Source organism: Oncorhynchus tshawytscha, linkage group LG24 (assembly GCF_018296145.1).
Source record: "Oncorhynchus tshawytscha isolate Ot180627B linkage group LG24, Otsh_v2.0, whole genome shotgun sequence".
In the NCBI taxonomy this organism is placed as follows: domain Eukaryota; kingdom Metazoa; phylum Chordata; class Actinopteri; order Salmoniformes; family Salmonidae; genus Oncorhynchus; species Oncorhynchus tshawytscha.
Window position 1 is genome coordinate 23757923 of NC_056452.1, and position 12760 is coordinate 23770682.

The 12760-nt window shown below is 44.1% G+C and overlaps 1 protein-coding gene across 1 annotated transcript; it reads left to right on the forward strand.

The window, feature by feature from the left end:
- The first annotated feature begins 8912 nt into the window (after window positions 1–8912).
- LOC112223392 (tripartite motif-containing protein 29-like) lies at window positions 8913–11721 on the forward strand. Its single transcript, XM_024386391.2, has one exon. The coding sequence runs from the start codon at window positions 9022–9024 to the stop codon at window positions 10252–10254; it is 1233 nt and encodes a 410-aa protein (XP_024242159.1). The 5' UTR covers window positions 8913–9021; the 3' UTR covers window positions 10255–11721.
- Window positions 11722–12760: the final 1039 nt, after the last annotated feature.

Here is a 12760-nt window from a genome sequence, read left to right on the forward strand (position 1 = left end):
TCTGCTAGTTTGTGAACAGCTGTGATAAAACTGTTGGTGGTTTCACCCTGCTCCTGTTTGAGCATATTAAACCTAGCTCTCTAAAAAATAATGTTGTGTCTCCCTACACAATGCGTTTCAAAACAGTCTTTAACGGCACTGTAGTTAAGTTTCTCTTCCTCGGTCAACGTTGAAGCATTTAATATATCCTCGGCTTCATCACCCATAGAGTAGATCAGTGTATTAAATTGAAATGCCTCATTTTTCACCTTTAAGCCTGATGCTACCCTGAACCTTTCAAAGAGCCTGATCCATTTCGGCCAGTTTTGAATGTGAAATCCGTCAGCAGTAGCCTCTGGCCTGTCCGTGTTTGAGCCAGAGCCCGTGTTTGAGCCAGAGCCTGTGTTTGAGCCAGAGCCCGTGTTTGAGCAGGAGCCTGTGTTTGAGCCAGAGCCCGTGTTTGAGCCAGAGCCCGTGTTTGAGCCAGAGCCTGTGTTTGAGCCAGAGCCCGTATTTGAGCCAGAGCCCGTGTTTGAGCCAGAGCCCGTGTTTGAGCCAGAGCCCGTGTTTGAGCCAGAGTCCGTGTTTGAGCCAGAGCCCGTGTTTGAGCCAGAGCCCGTGTTTGAGCCAGAGCCTGTGTTTGAGCCAGAGCCCGTGTTTGAGCCAGAGCCCGTGTTTGAGCCAGAGCCTGTGTTTGAGCCAGAGCCCGTGTTTGAGCCAGAGCCCGTGTTTGAGCCAGAGCCCGTGTTTGAGCCAGAGCCCGTGTTTGAGCGCCAGAGCCCGTGTTTGAGCCAGAGCCCGTGTTTGAGCCAGAGCCCGTGTTTGAGCCAGAGCCCGTGTTTGAGCCAGAGCCCGTGTTTACCAGAGCCAGAGCCCGTGTTTGAGCCAGAGCCCGTGTTTGAGCCAGAGCCCCAGAGCCCGTGTTTGAGCCAGAGCCCGTGTTTACGCCAGAGCCCGTGTTTGAGCCAGAGCCCGTGTTTGAGCCAGAGCCCGTGTTTGAGCCAGAGCCCGTGTTTGAGCCAGAGCCCGTGTTTGAGCCAGAGCCCGTGTTTGAGCCAGAGCCCGTGTTTGAGCCAGAGCCTGTGTTTGAGCCAGAGCCCGTGTTTGAGCCAGAGCCTGTGTTTGAGCCAGAGCCCGTGTTTGAGCCAGAGCCCGTGTTTGAGCCAGAGCCCGTGTTTGAGCCAGAGCCCGTGTTTGAGCCAGAGCCCGTGTTTGAGCCAGAGCCTGTGTTTGAGCCAGAGCCTGTGTTTGAGCCAGAGCCTGTGTTTGAGCCAGAGCCCGTGTTTGAGCCAGAGCCCGTGTTTGAGCCAGAGCCCGTGTTTGAGCCAGAGCCCGTGTTTGAGCCAGAGCCCGTGTTTGAGCCAGAGCCCGTGTTTGAGCCAGAGCCCGTTGAACTTGGAGTCGCAAACCCTGAAATCCCACCAGCTTCTTCCTCTTGCAACATGTTGCTGAGCAGTAACTTAGTCCTTGCTCGTTAGCTAGCACCATAATGATATGCTCTGTTTTATCTCCAACACTGTACCCTCCCTGCTGTGAAACAGCCTGAATGTATGATTCACTTGGTACCTCCTTCACGTTTATGTAAAGTTTAAAACCACTTCTGACACCATGTAGTATGATCTTAAATAAAGACGCGCGACAACGAGGTTCTAGCGCCAGCCTGTTTATTAACCTAACCCTCGCATGTCCTACATAGGTACGGATACCCCCAAGGGACATCCTACTACAGTTTGGACACAAAATCTCTGTGTAGTTGTAGCCTTAGACAGATTGAAAGATTAAGGGTGGCTTCAAAGCAAAACCCATGAAATGCAGCGTTGCGGTGTGGCGGCAACTACTGGGGAGAAATGATTAGTAAAAACACTGCTCTCTGTTTTCAATTGGTTGACGGACAGTACAGCACAACACTAGGCCCTTACCCAACGCACTCCTCCCATTGAAAACCTGATATTTGCATCATTGCGTCATGTAAAGACATGTTACCGTGGAAACGATGTCAACAACTATGAGTTGAAAACCCAGTCTTCAGTCAGCTCAACTGTCCTACAACACAATATTCTATAACTGGCGAGTTTTGTCTCAGATACTGTGTGGGTAGGCTAGTCTACATGACAGATACTGTGTGGGGAGGCTAGTCTACATGACAGATACTGTGTGGGGAGGCTAGTCTACATGACAGATACTGTGTGGGTAGGCTAGTCTACATGACAGATACTGTGTGGGGAGGCTAGTCTACATGACAGATACTGTGTGGGTAGGCTAGTCTACATGACAGATACTGTGTGGGTAGGCTAGTCTACATGACAGATACTGTGTGGGGAGGCTAGTCTACATGACAGATACTATGTGGGGAGGCTAGTCTACATGACAGATACTGTGTGGGGAGGCTAGTCTACATGACAGATACTGTATGGAGAGGCTAGTCTACATGACAGATACTGTGTGGGGAGGCTAGTCTACATGACAGATACAGTGTGGGTAGGCTAGTCTACATGACAGATACTGTGTGGTGAGGCTAGTCTACATGACAGATACTGTGTGGGAGGCTAGTCTACATGACAGATACTGTGTAGGGAGGCTAGTCTACATGACAGATACTGTGTGGGGAGGCTAGTCTACATGACAGCTACTGTGTGGAAGGCTAGTCTACATGACAGATACTGTGTGGGGAGGCTAGTCTACATGACAGCTACTGTGTGGAAGGCTAGTCTACATGACAGATACTGTGTGGGAGGCTAGTCTACATGACAGATACTGTGTAGGGAGGCTAGTCTACATGACAGATACTGTGTGGGGAGGCTAGTCTACATGACAGATACTGTGTGGGTAGGCTAGTCTACATGACAGATACTGTATGGAGAGGCTAGTCTACATGACAGATACTGTGTGGTGAGGCTAGTCTACATGACAGATACTGTGTAGGGAGGCTAGTCTACATGACAGCTACTGTGTGGAAGGCTAGTCTACATGATATATATTTATTTATTTATTTGGTTAAACATGGAGCTCAACACAGCTGGGAGTTGAAGTTTAGGCATGAACTCCAAATTCGTTAGTTTAGGCGTTAACGCAGAATGGTTAAAGTTTGGGTTAGGCTTAAGACAAAAATATCAAACAACTCTATCGCTGAATTCAATATTTCAACCTTTGGAATCAAAAGCAGATGCTTTTGCACATCCAGTATCCCTGTCCACAACGCCGTAGCAAAACAGAAACCTACTGGAAGGTAGCAGCTCTCACTGTTGCCCGTAGCGTCCGGTTTCCATATCATTTAAAACGTCCTCAGACATGGATGGATGTCGAATACTGATTTGTATCATGGATGACCTGACTGACAGAGGTAGAGAGAGAGAGGTAGAGAGACATAGACAAAGAGGTAGAGAGAGTGGTAGAGAGAGAGGTAGAGATGTAGACAAAAAGGTAGAGAGAGGTAGAGAGACGTAGACAAAAAGGTAGAGAGAGTGGTAGAGAGAGCGGTGGAGAGGTAGAGAGAGAGGTAGAGAGAGAGGTAGAGAGATGTAGACAAAGAGGTGGAGAGAGTGGTAGAGAGAGGTAGAGATGTAGACAAAAAGGTAGAGAGAGAGGTAGAGAGACGTAGACAAAAAGGTAGAGAGAGTGGTAGAGAGAGCGGTGGAGAGGTAGAGAGAGAGGTAGAGAGAGAGAGGTAGAGAGAGAGGTAGAGAGACGTAGACAAAGAGGTAGAGAGAGAGGTAGAGAGAGCAGTGCAGAGGTAGAGAGAGAGGTAGAGAGTGTTAGAGAGGTAGATAGAGAGAGGTAGAGAGAGTGGTAGAGAGGTAGAGAGAGAGGTAGAGAGAGAGAGGTAGAGAGAGAGGTAGAGAGACGTAGACAAAGAGGTAGAGAGAGTGGTAGAGAGAGAGGTGGAGAGGTAGAGAGAGAGGTAATGAGAGGTCATGTATCTGATGCAGCAGGTCACCTGACATACTCTGTTAATCACTCCCTTGGTTAAATTGATCGGAGCCGCTCTACATAAGGAACAGTTATCAACCTAGCCAAGTGAAAGAGACACAGCAGCTCAATTTAGGAAGAGCCAGAGCCATATAGATTAACTCAGTTTGGCAAGTTTAGTTGAAGATTCATAATGTGTTTTGTGGGTTTTAGAAGCTTTGAGAATGTTCTAATAAGGCAACTTAGAAAGTAGAGTGTGAGAAATATCTGACCGGTCTGCTCTCTATCCCTCTCGTTCTCCCATTACGTGCTCTCTCTTTCATTCACTAGCTGTAGCTCAAATGTAGTCAGTCACTCTGTCTCAGGGAAGTTACTACCATCTTGACCAAATGCTCACAAATTCCACACTGATGGTGTCTGAAAACCCGCCATTATATTACCCACAGAATCACAGGTTAAATTCAGTTGACAAATGTTGAATTCACCTATAAGAGTTGTTGATGTTGTTGAGCTGACCTCAATGACATATTTGATATTCTAATGCGGGGGATCAGCAACTAGATTCAGCCGCGGGCTGATGTTTTTTGGTGTTGAGATGATGGTCGGAACATAATTACAAATAATTTGGAGTCTGCAAATTGACGTCAAGAAGCCCAGACAGATATAATGCTTGACTAAAACATAATCGTATGAGACCTTACATTTGTATATGATCATTTGTCTCTATTTAAGGGGAATGCTTGGGAATAAAACCACCTGTGGGACAAATTGGTTACTTTCTAAATGTAATCCGGTACTAGTTACCTGTCCAAAAATATAATCATTGATGTAACTTTTGGAATACCCAAACTCGGTAACGTAATCTGATTACATTCAGTTACTTTTAGATTACTTTCCCCTTAAGAAGAAGGCAAAAATGTTTGTTACCAATTGAACGACATCTATTGCAGGATAAATCAATGTTACATTTTCCATGGCTGGCCATATATGGATGTTAAATGTAACTTTTATGGTTATGTAGTCTTCTTCTAACCCATCGCTTTCTACGACATATAATAATACGATGCAATGATATCTTTACATTAATATATGTCATTTATACGTCAAAAAATGGATGTAGTAAACTACAGACTGCCCCTTTAAGTCTATCAAAATTGTGTGAGTTTCATGTGTCCATGTGTCCAGCATGTGTCCACTGTCTGTCCACTGGTTTCAAAAACATTGATTGATGGACATTGTTCACTTCTTGAATTCAACCATTATGGGGTTCAAATACACATTTAGATTTGTGAACCGCCGTCCACAACAACCACAATACGTAAGGGGCAAATAGCTAAATGAGAGAGCAGCAGTGTGATTCACATCAATGCTCTATGTAGATATCAATATGTGATATCCGTATCGCCGTAGACTACACCACTGCTGTCATCCTTACCTCCAAGCGTTTATTCAAATGGGATAATCTTTGGATGTCGACAGGTCGCACCATTGGAAGACATAGCTTGGGCTGTTGCCTAGAAAAGCCTATTCCTTTTTTTTCCCGCGATTCATCCAACACATTTGGTGTTCCATCATAGCGGTCTCTGATTTGTGGTCAGACTCGCTCAGATAGAACAAACTTAAACTTCCGCCTTTTTTCAATGATGATTTGAATGTCATCGAAAAAACGGAGAAGTGTCAAAGATTTATTTGAGCAAACGTCCTTTCTGAATTTAAAAGTAATCCTAAAGTAATCATCTAGTTTTTCAAAATTACAGTTGAAGTCAGAAGTTTACATACACCTTAGCCAAATACATTTAAACTCAGTTTTTCACAATTCTTGACATTTAATCCTAGTAAAAGTTCCCTGTCTTGGGTCAGTTAGGATCACCACTTTATTTTAAGAATGTGAAATGTCAGAATAATAGACATCACATTCCCAGTGGGTCAGAGGTTTACATACACTCAATTAATACTTGGTAGCATTGCCTTTAACTTGTTTAACTTAGTCAAACATTTCGGGTAGCCTTCCACAAGCTTCCCACAATAAGTTGGGGGAATTTTGGCCCATTCCTCCTGACAGAACTGGTGTAACTGAGTCAGGTTTGTAGGCCTCTTTACTCGCACATGCTTTTTCAGTTCTGCCCACACATTTTCTATAGGATTGAGGTCAGGGCTTTTTGATGGCCAGTCCAATACCTTGCCTTTGTTGTCCTTAAGCCATTATAACAATGGGCAGTATGGCCAAACAGTTCTATTTTTGTTCCATCAGACCAGAGGATATTTCTCCAAAAAGTACAATCTTCGTCCCCATGTGCAGTTGCAGACCGTAGTCTGGCTTTTTATGGCGTTTTCTCTAGCAGTGGCTTTTTCCTTTTTGTGCGGCCTGCCGATATAGGACTCGTTTTACTGTGGATATAGATACTTTTCTACCCGTTTCCCTCAGCATCTTCACAAGGTCCTTTGCTGTTGTTCTGGGATTGATTTGCACTTTTCACACCAAAGTACTTTCATCTCTAGGAGACAGAATGCGTCTCCTTCCTGAGCTCTATAACAGCTGCGTGGTCCCATGGTGTTTATACTTGTGAAATATTGTTTGTACAGATGAACGTGGTATCTTCAGGTGGTCTTGACTGATTTCTTTTGATTTTCCCATGATGTCAAGCAAAGAGGCCCTGCGTTTGAAGGTAGGCCTTGAAATACATTCACAGGTTTACCTCCAATTGACTCAAATGATGTCAATTAGCCTGTCAGTAGCTTCTAAAGCCATGACATCATTTTCTGGAATTTTCCAAGCTGTTTAAAGGCACAGTCAACTTAGTGTATATTTACTTCTGATCCACTGTAATTGTGAAATAATCTGTCTGTAAACAATTTGTTCTAAACTGACTTTTCTGGTTAAATAAAAAAAATTAAAATGTACAAGCTCTTAATAACCAACAGTGCAGTTCACGAAGAGTTAAGAAAATATTTACCAAGTAGACTAAAATAAAAAGTAATAATAAAAAGTAACACAATAAGAATAACAATAACAAGGCTATATACAGGGGGCACCAGTACCAAGTCAGTGTGGAGGCTAAATACAGGGGGCACCAGTACCGAGTCAGTGTGGAGGCTAAATACAGGGGCACCAGTACCGAGTCAGTGTGGAGGCTAAATACAGGGGCACCAGTACCGAGTCAGTGTGGAGGCTAAATACAGGGGGCACCAGTACCGAGTCAGTGTGGAGGCTAAATACAGGGGGCACCAGTACCGAGTCAGTGTGGAGGCTAAATACAGGGGGCACCAGTACCGAGTCAGTGTGCAGGGGTACAGGTTAGTTGAAGTAATTTGTACATGTAGGTGGGGGTGAATTGACTATGCATAAATGTCCCTTTAAGAGCAGCATAGCAGGGAGGACTTGAGTGCTGATGACACTTTGCGGAAATGAAAGTTAACTTGTGAGCAGGAATTCAATATGGTTACGAACTCTCTCCTACTCTTTACACAAGTTTCACAAGGTCTACCTTTCGTCAAGTCAAAGAGGAGTAAGCACACTCAGGTGAGTAAAGAGAGAAACAGAGATATTTACCTGGACGTGTGGAATTCTGACATAATCACTGCACTTCCTGTTTTTCCTCCTGTGTTCCACTTTTGGAAAATTCTGATAACATATAGACAGCCTAGTATCAGATCATAAGTCTGTTTGGGGTCACTTCAAAATGTTTTGAAAGAGAAGCAACATTTTCTTGTCCATTAAAATAACATCAAATTGATCGGAAATACAGTGTAGACATTGTTAATGTTGTAAATGACTATTGTATGTAGCTCAAAACGGCAGATTTTTTTTTATGGAATATCTACATAGGCCCATTATCAGCAACCATCACTCATGTGTTCCAATGGCATGTTGTGTTAGCTAATCCAAATTTTAAAAGGCTAATTGATCATTAGAAAACCCTTTTGCAATTATGTTAACACAGCTGAAAACTGTTATCTGATAAAAGAAGCAACAAAACAGGCCTTCTTTAGATGAGTTGAGTATCTGGAGCATCAGCATTTGTGGGTTCAATTACAGGCTCAAAAATGCCAGAAACAAAGAACTTTCTTCTGAAACTCATCAGTCTATTGTTGTTCTGAGAAATGAAGGCTATTCCATGCGAGCAATTGCCAAGAAACTGAAGATCTCGTATAACAGCGCAAACTGGCTCAAACCAGAATAGAAAGAAGAGATGGAGGCCCCGGTGCACAACTGAGCAAGAGGACAAGTACATTAGAGTGTCTAGTATGAGAAACAGATGCCTCAATAGTCCTCAACTGGCAGCTTCATTAAATAGTACCCGCTAAACACCAGTCTCAACGTCAACAGTGCGAAGAGGCGACTCCGGTATGCTGGCCTTCTAGGCAGAGTTGCAAAGAAAAAGCCATATCTCAGACTGGCCAAAAAAAAGAAAAGATTAAGATGGGCAAAAGAACACAGACACTGGACAAAGGAACTCTGCCTAGAAGGCCAGCATCCCGGAGTCGCCTCTTCACTGTTGACGTTGAGACTGGTGTTTTGTACTTATCCTCTTGCTCAGTTGTGCAACAGGGCCTACCACTCCTCTTTCTATTCTGGTTAGAACCTGTTTGCTCTGTTCTGTGAAGTTAGTAGTACACAGCATTGTACGAGATCTTCGGGCAGGACAGTTTGTCATTATGACCGTATTTGAGGCAAAATATATAAAGTATCGTATGATTAAACAGACTTCCCAAACATAGGTCTGTTGTAGACCCACTTCCCCTCTGCTTAGCTCATGTCAAAATAAAAGTTCTGCTTGTGCACTATATGTGAACAAAACATTTGTCAGGGACTTTCATTTTGACTTAAGCTAAGCAGAGAGGAAGTGGGAAAGCTGAGTTAGAAAGCTGATTGAATTTACCTGGGTAAGAGTACAGTACACTCGTGTTAACTCCTTCTCTTTATGATAAAAAGCTTTGTCTATCTCTAAAAACAATGTCAAAACTGTCAAAATTGTTTTGATTTCACTACAAAAATTATCTTACATCTAACAATACATTTAATATTCCCGAAAGTTAATTACTGTATAACGATGACTCATTACAGGAATGTCTATACTGTTTAACGTTGATTCATTCCAGGAAGTATTTTAATAGTTGTTTTATTGTGTTCCAGAAATGGCGTCCTCTAGCCGTCTCCTGTCTGAAGAGCAGTTCCAGTGCTCTATCTGTCTGGATGTGTTCACTGAGCCTGTCTCTACTCCATGTGGACACAACTTCTGCAAGGTCTGTATCAGCGGATACTGGGATACAACTGACCTGTGCCAGTGTCCAATGTGTAAGAGGACATTCTACACAAGACCAGAGCTCACTATCAACACAGCATTCCGAGATGTTGTAGATTATGTTAACAGGATCAGAGTCAAAAACAGAGAAAAATCCCCTGCTGAGGCTGGAGAAGTGGTCTGTGACATCTGCACTAGGATGAAGCTCAAGGCCTTGAAGTCCTGCCTGGAGTGTCAGACCTCTTTCTGTGAGACTCACCTGCAGCCTCATCAGAGAGTCACCGGCCTGAAAAGGCACAAGCTAATAGATCCCGTGGAGAACATGGAAGACAGGATGTGTAAGAAGCATGACAGACAGCTGGAGCTGTTCTGTAGGACCGACCAGACTTGTGTGTGTCAGTTCTGCACTGAGGCAGACCACAAGACTCACCACACCGTCCCTCTAGAGAAAGAGTTTGGAGAGAGGAAGGCTCAGCTGGTGAAGACGGAACAACATGTACGGCAGATGATCCAGGAGCGACTAGAGAAGGTTCAGAAGATCAAACATTCAGTAGAGTTCAGCAAGAAAGATACACAAAGAGTGATGGCAGACAGTCTGCAGGTTTTCACTGATCTGATGGATTCCATTGAGAAAAGCAAGAAGGAGCTCATTGAGGAGGTTGAGGAGAAGCAGAAAGCAGCAGAGAATCCGGCTGAAGGGTTTATTGAAGAGCTGGAGCAGGAAATCAATGACCTACGTAGGAGACACACTGAGTTGGAACAGCTCTCACACACTGAGGACCACCTCCACCTCCTCCAGATCTTCCCATCCCTGTACACCACTCCAAACATCAAGGACTGGTCTGAGATCAGTGTTTACAGTGAGACGTGTGTGGGGAATTTGAGGAGTGTTTTGAGAAGCTTTGTGTCTGAGCTGGAAAAGACAGTGAGGAGAGCATTTTCTGAAAAATTCAATAATGCAATGGAGGACTTTCATGACATCAATCTGAAAAAGATGCAGCAGTATGCAGTGGATGTGACTCTGGACCCTGATACAGCATATGACAGGGTCGTCCAATCTAAGGACAAGAAACAGTTGAGAAAAGGAAGAAAAAATCTCCCTGACAACACAGATAGGTTTCGTTGAAGTTAGTCTGTCCTATGAAGAGAGGGCTTCTCCTCAGCGAGATTCTACTATGAGGTGTAGGTGGAGGAGAGGACTTGCTGGAAGTTAAGGGTAGTAATTCCAATTTGGTTTGCAGTGTTGTTTCTACACATTAATCACTTTGAGTCGTGTGTCAAAATGAGGGAATGACCAGTCCTTTGAGGTTTTTGCATTGAAGTTTACACACCTTGAGTGATATATAGAAATGTACTGAATGATGTATGAAGGAGTGTATTGTTGTTTGTTTGTTTTGTTTGATAAATATCACCAGATTGGGTCCGCTGGATGATCGAGATTACTCCCTAAGGATTAGTGGTAACTCTGCGATGAGGTTGACAGTGTCATAGTGGGAGTATAAGCCAATTTGGAAAAATTGTTTCAACAGAACGTGTTGTTACTCGCTTTGACATATGTTTTAGAGATTTTCATTGGGAATATTGGTAGTAACAATTTGTCATAGGGTAAATTATTGTTTGGATTTCCTGAATCAGAGATTCACTGAACTGAATTGTTGTTCTGAATTGTCCTTTCTCAAAGTTATGGTGACTACAGATAGTATCTAAATGCATGGAAGGGATCATTTGACCAAACGGTGTAGACCTCAAAACCCCCTCTAACCGGCTGAAGATATGGCGCTCAGTTCGGCCCTGTCCTGCACCACTTCTATCAAGAGACTTGAGTCTGAGCCAGCAACCGGTGTACAGCATCCAGTTGAAGTTATCAACTGCCTTTTCTCTCATGCCCTTCTCTCAGGAGTGTGACAGGAGTCCACATGGAGTGAGCATGGAGAGAGATCCATTCCAAAACTTCTCTTATGTTGCCGGTATACTGGTTGACAAATGGACAATACATAATAGGAGTTGTGGTGGGACTCAGGTAAAACATTGAAATTGAGACATTGTCATGGGCCATCCACTTTGAACTGCGAAGCTATCTGAAGAAAAATGAAAAAATGCCAGAAGATTGAATGCCGGGAAAGGAGGGGGTTGGTCAACTGTGCCCGTAAATATTTTAGACTTTTCTGAAATAGTTTATTTTGGGGTATCAGTTTGATTGTGGAGGTCTACACACTGCTAAATGTATAGTAATTTAGGCTAAGAATGCATTGAGATAGTGATCTGTAATTAATCATGATGAGAGAGGTAATACTAGAATTTTGAGATTAATATTTTGTATGTTAATATAAATGTACATTCTGCCAGTGTTGATGTGTTAAATTGAGGGTTTACATTTTGAGTGATAGAACCAATGTGAATGCTATTCTCAACATGCCTTGGTGAATGGAAAGGTGATCTCTTATCCTGAGGGAAACTGATCCTAATCTATTTGACCTATATCCATTACCAAATTGAAATGTTTAATGATAATACTCAGGAATTATAGCAGGTTTGTGCTAATGGTGCATAGCCATAGGTGTTGCCTTATAAATAGTGGGATTGTGATGCTTGTCCTGGGTTATGTTCATTGGGCAATAAACAGAAGAAATGTTAATTAAAACATCTTAAGGATTAGCCTCTTGTCACGTTCTTTCAAAATCGAACCCAGAAGCAGACCAGGACAAGGAGAGTAGGAAGAAGGTGAGTATTTATTTACAAGTGAATGTGAATGGGTAGATATATCCAGGTGGCGTAGCGGGCAGCGGTGGTGAGTTGATGGGAGTAAATAGGTGGATCCAATGGGGTAGCGGAATCCTCCGACGACCAGGCGGGAATGGGGTAAATGATCCGGGTGAGTAACTGAAGACAGAACAAACGGAGGTAAGTTTAAGGCAAGCAATACGTAAAAAACAACAAAACAAATTCTATCCAACTTGAGGCTGATACTATGGCACAACATACTGTTCATGGCTAACGATCCGGCAGGGAATGGATGTCAGGTCAGAGCTTTTGAAGGGGAGAGGTGATGATCAGGACAGGTGTGCAGATTACTGATGGGATACAGGTGCGGGTGAACATCTCCCAACAAGCTAATTCGCCCGGCAACCAGACAGGGTGCGTTCCAGGACACCAGAAACACACTCCAGGACAGCAACACAGGCAAACACAGACTCAGGAAGCGGGATTCGTGACAGTACCCCCCCCTCCGACGAACGCCACCGGGCGGACTACCTGGAGCGCCAGGGTGGAGGCGGTAGAAGTCATGAAGCAGGTCGTCATCAAGGATCTGACGCCGAGGAATCCAACTCCTCTCCTCTGGACCATATCCTTCCCAATCCACGAGATATTGGAAACCTCGACCCCGCCGTCTGGAATCCATTATGCGGCGCACTGTGTAGGCAGGACCACCTCCGATCATCCGAGGAGGACGAGGCGGAGGGGGCAACAGAGGACTGAGGTGAACCGGCTTGAGGCAGGAGACATGAAAGGTGGGGTGTACTCAAAGCGTTGCCGGCAATTTGAGTCGGACCACAACAGGGTTAATGATTCTCTCCACCACAAACGGACCAATGAACTTTGGTGACAGTTTCCTCGACTCAGTCCGTAGAGGA

Bases quoted from the DNA above. Each gene is read 5' to 3' on its own strand.
- LOC112223392 (XM_024386391.2), top strand. From the start codon at position 9,022: ATGGCGTCCTCTAGCCGTCTCCTGTCTGAAGAGCAGTTCCAGTGCTCT.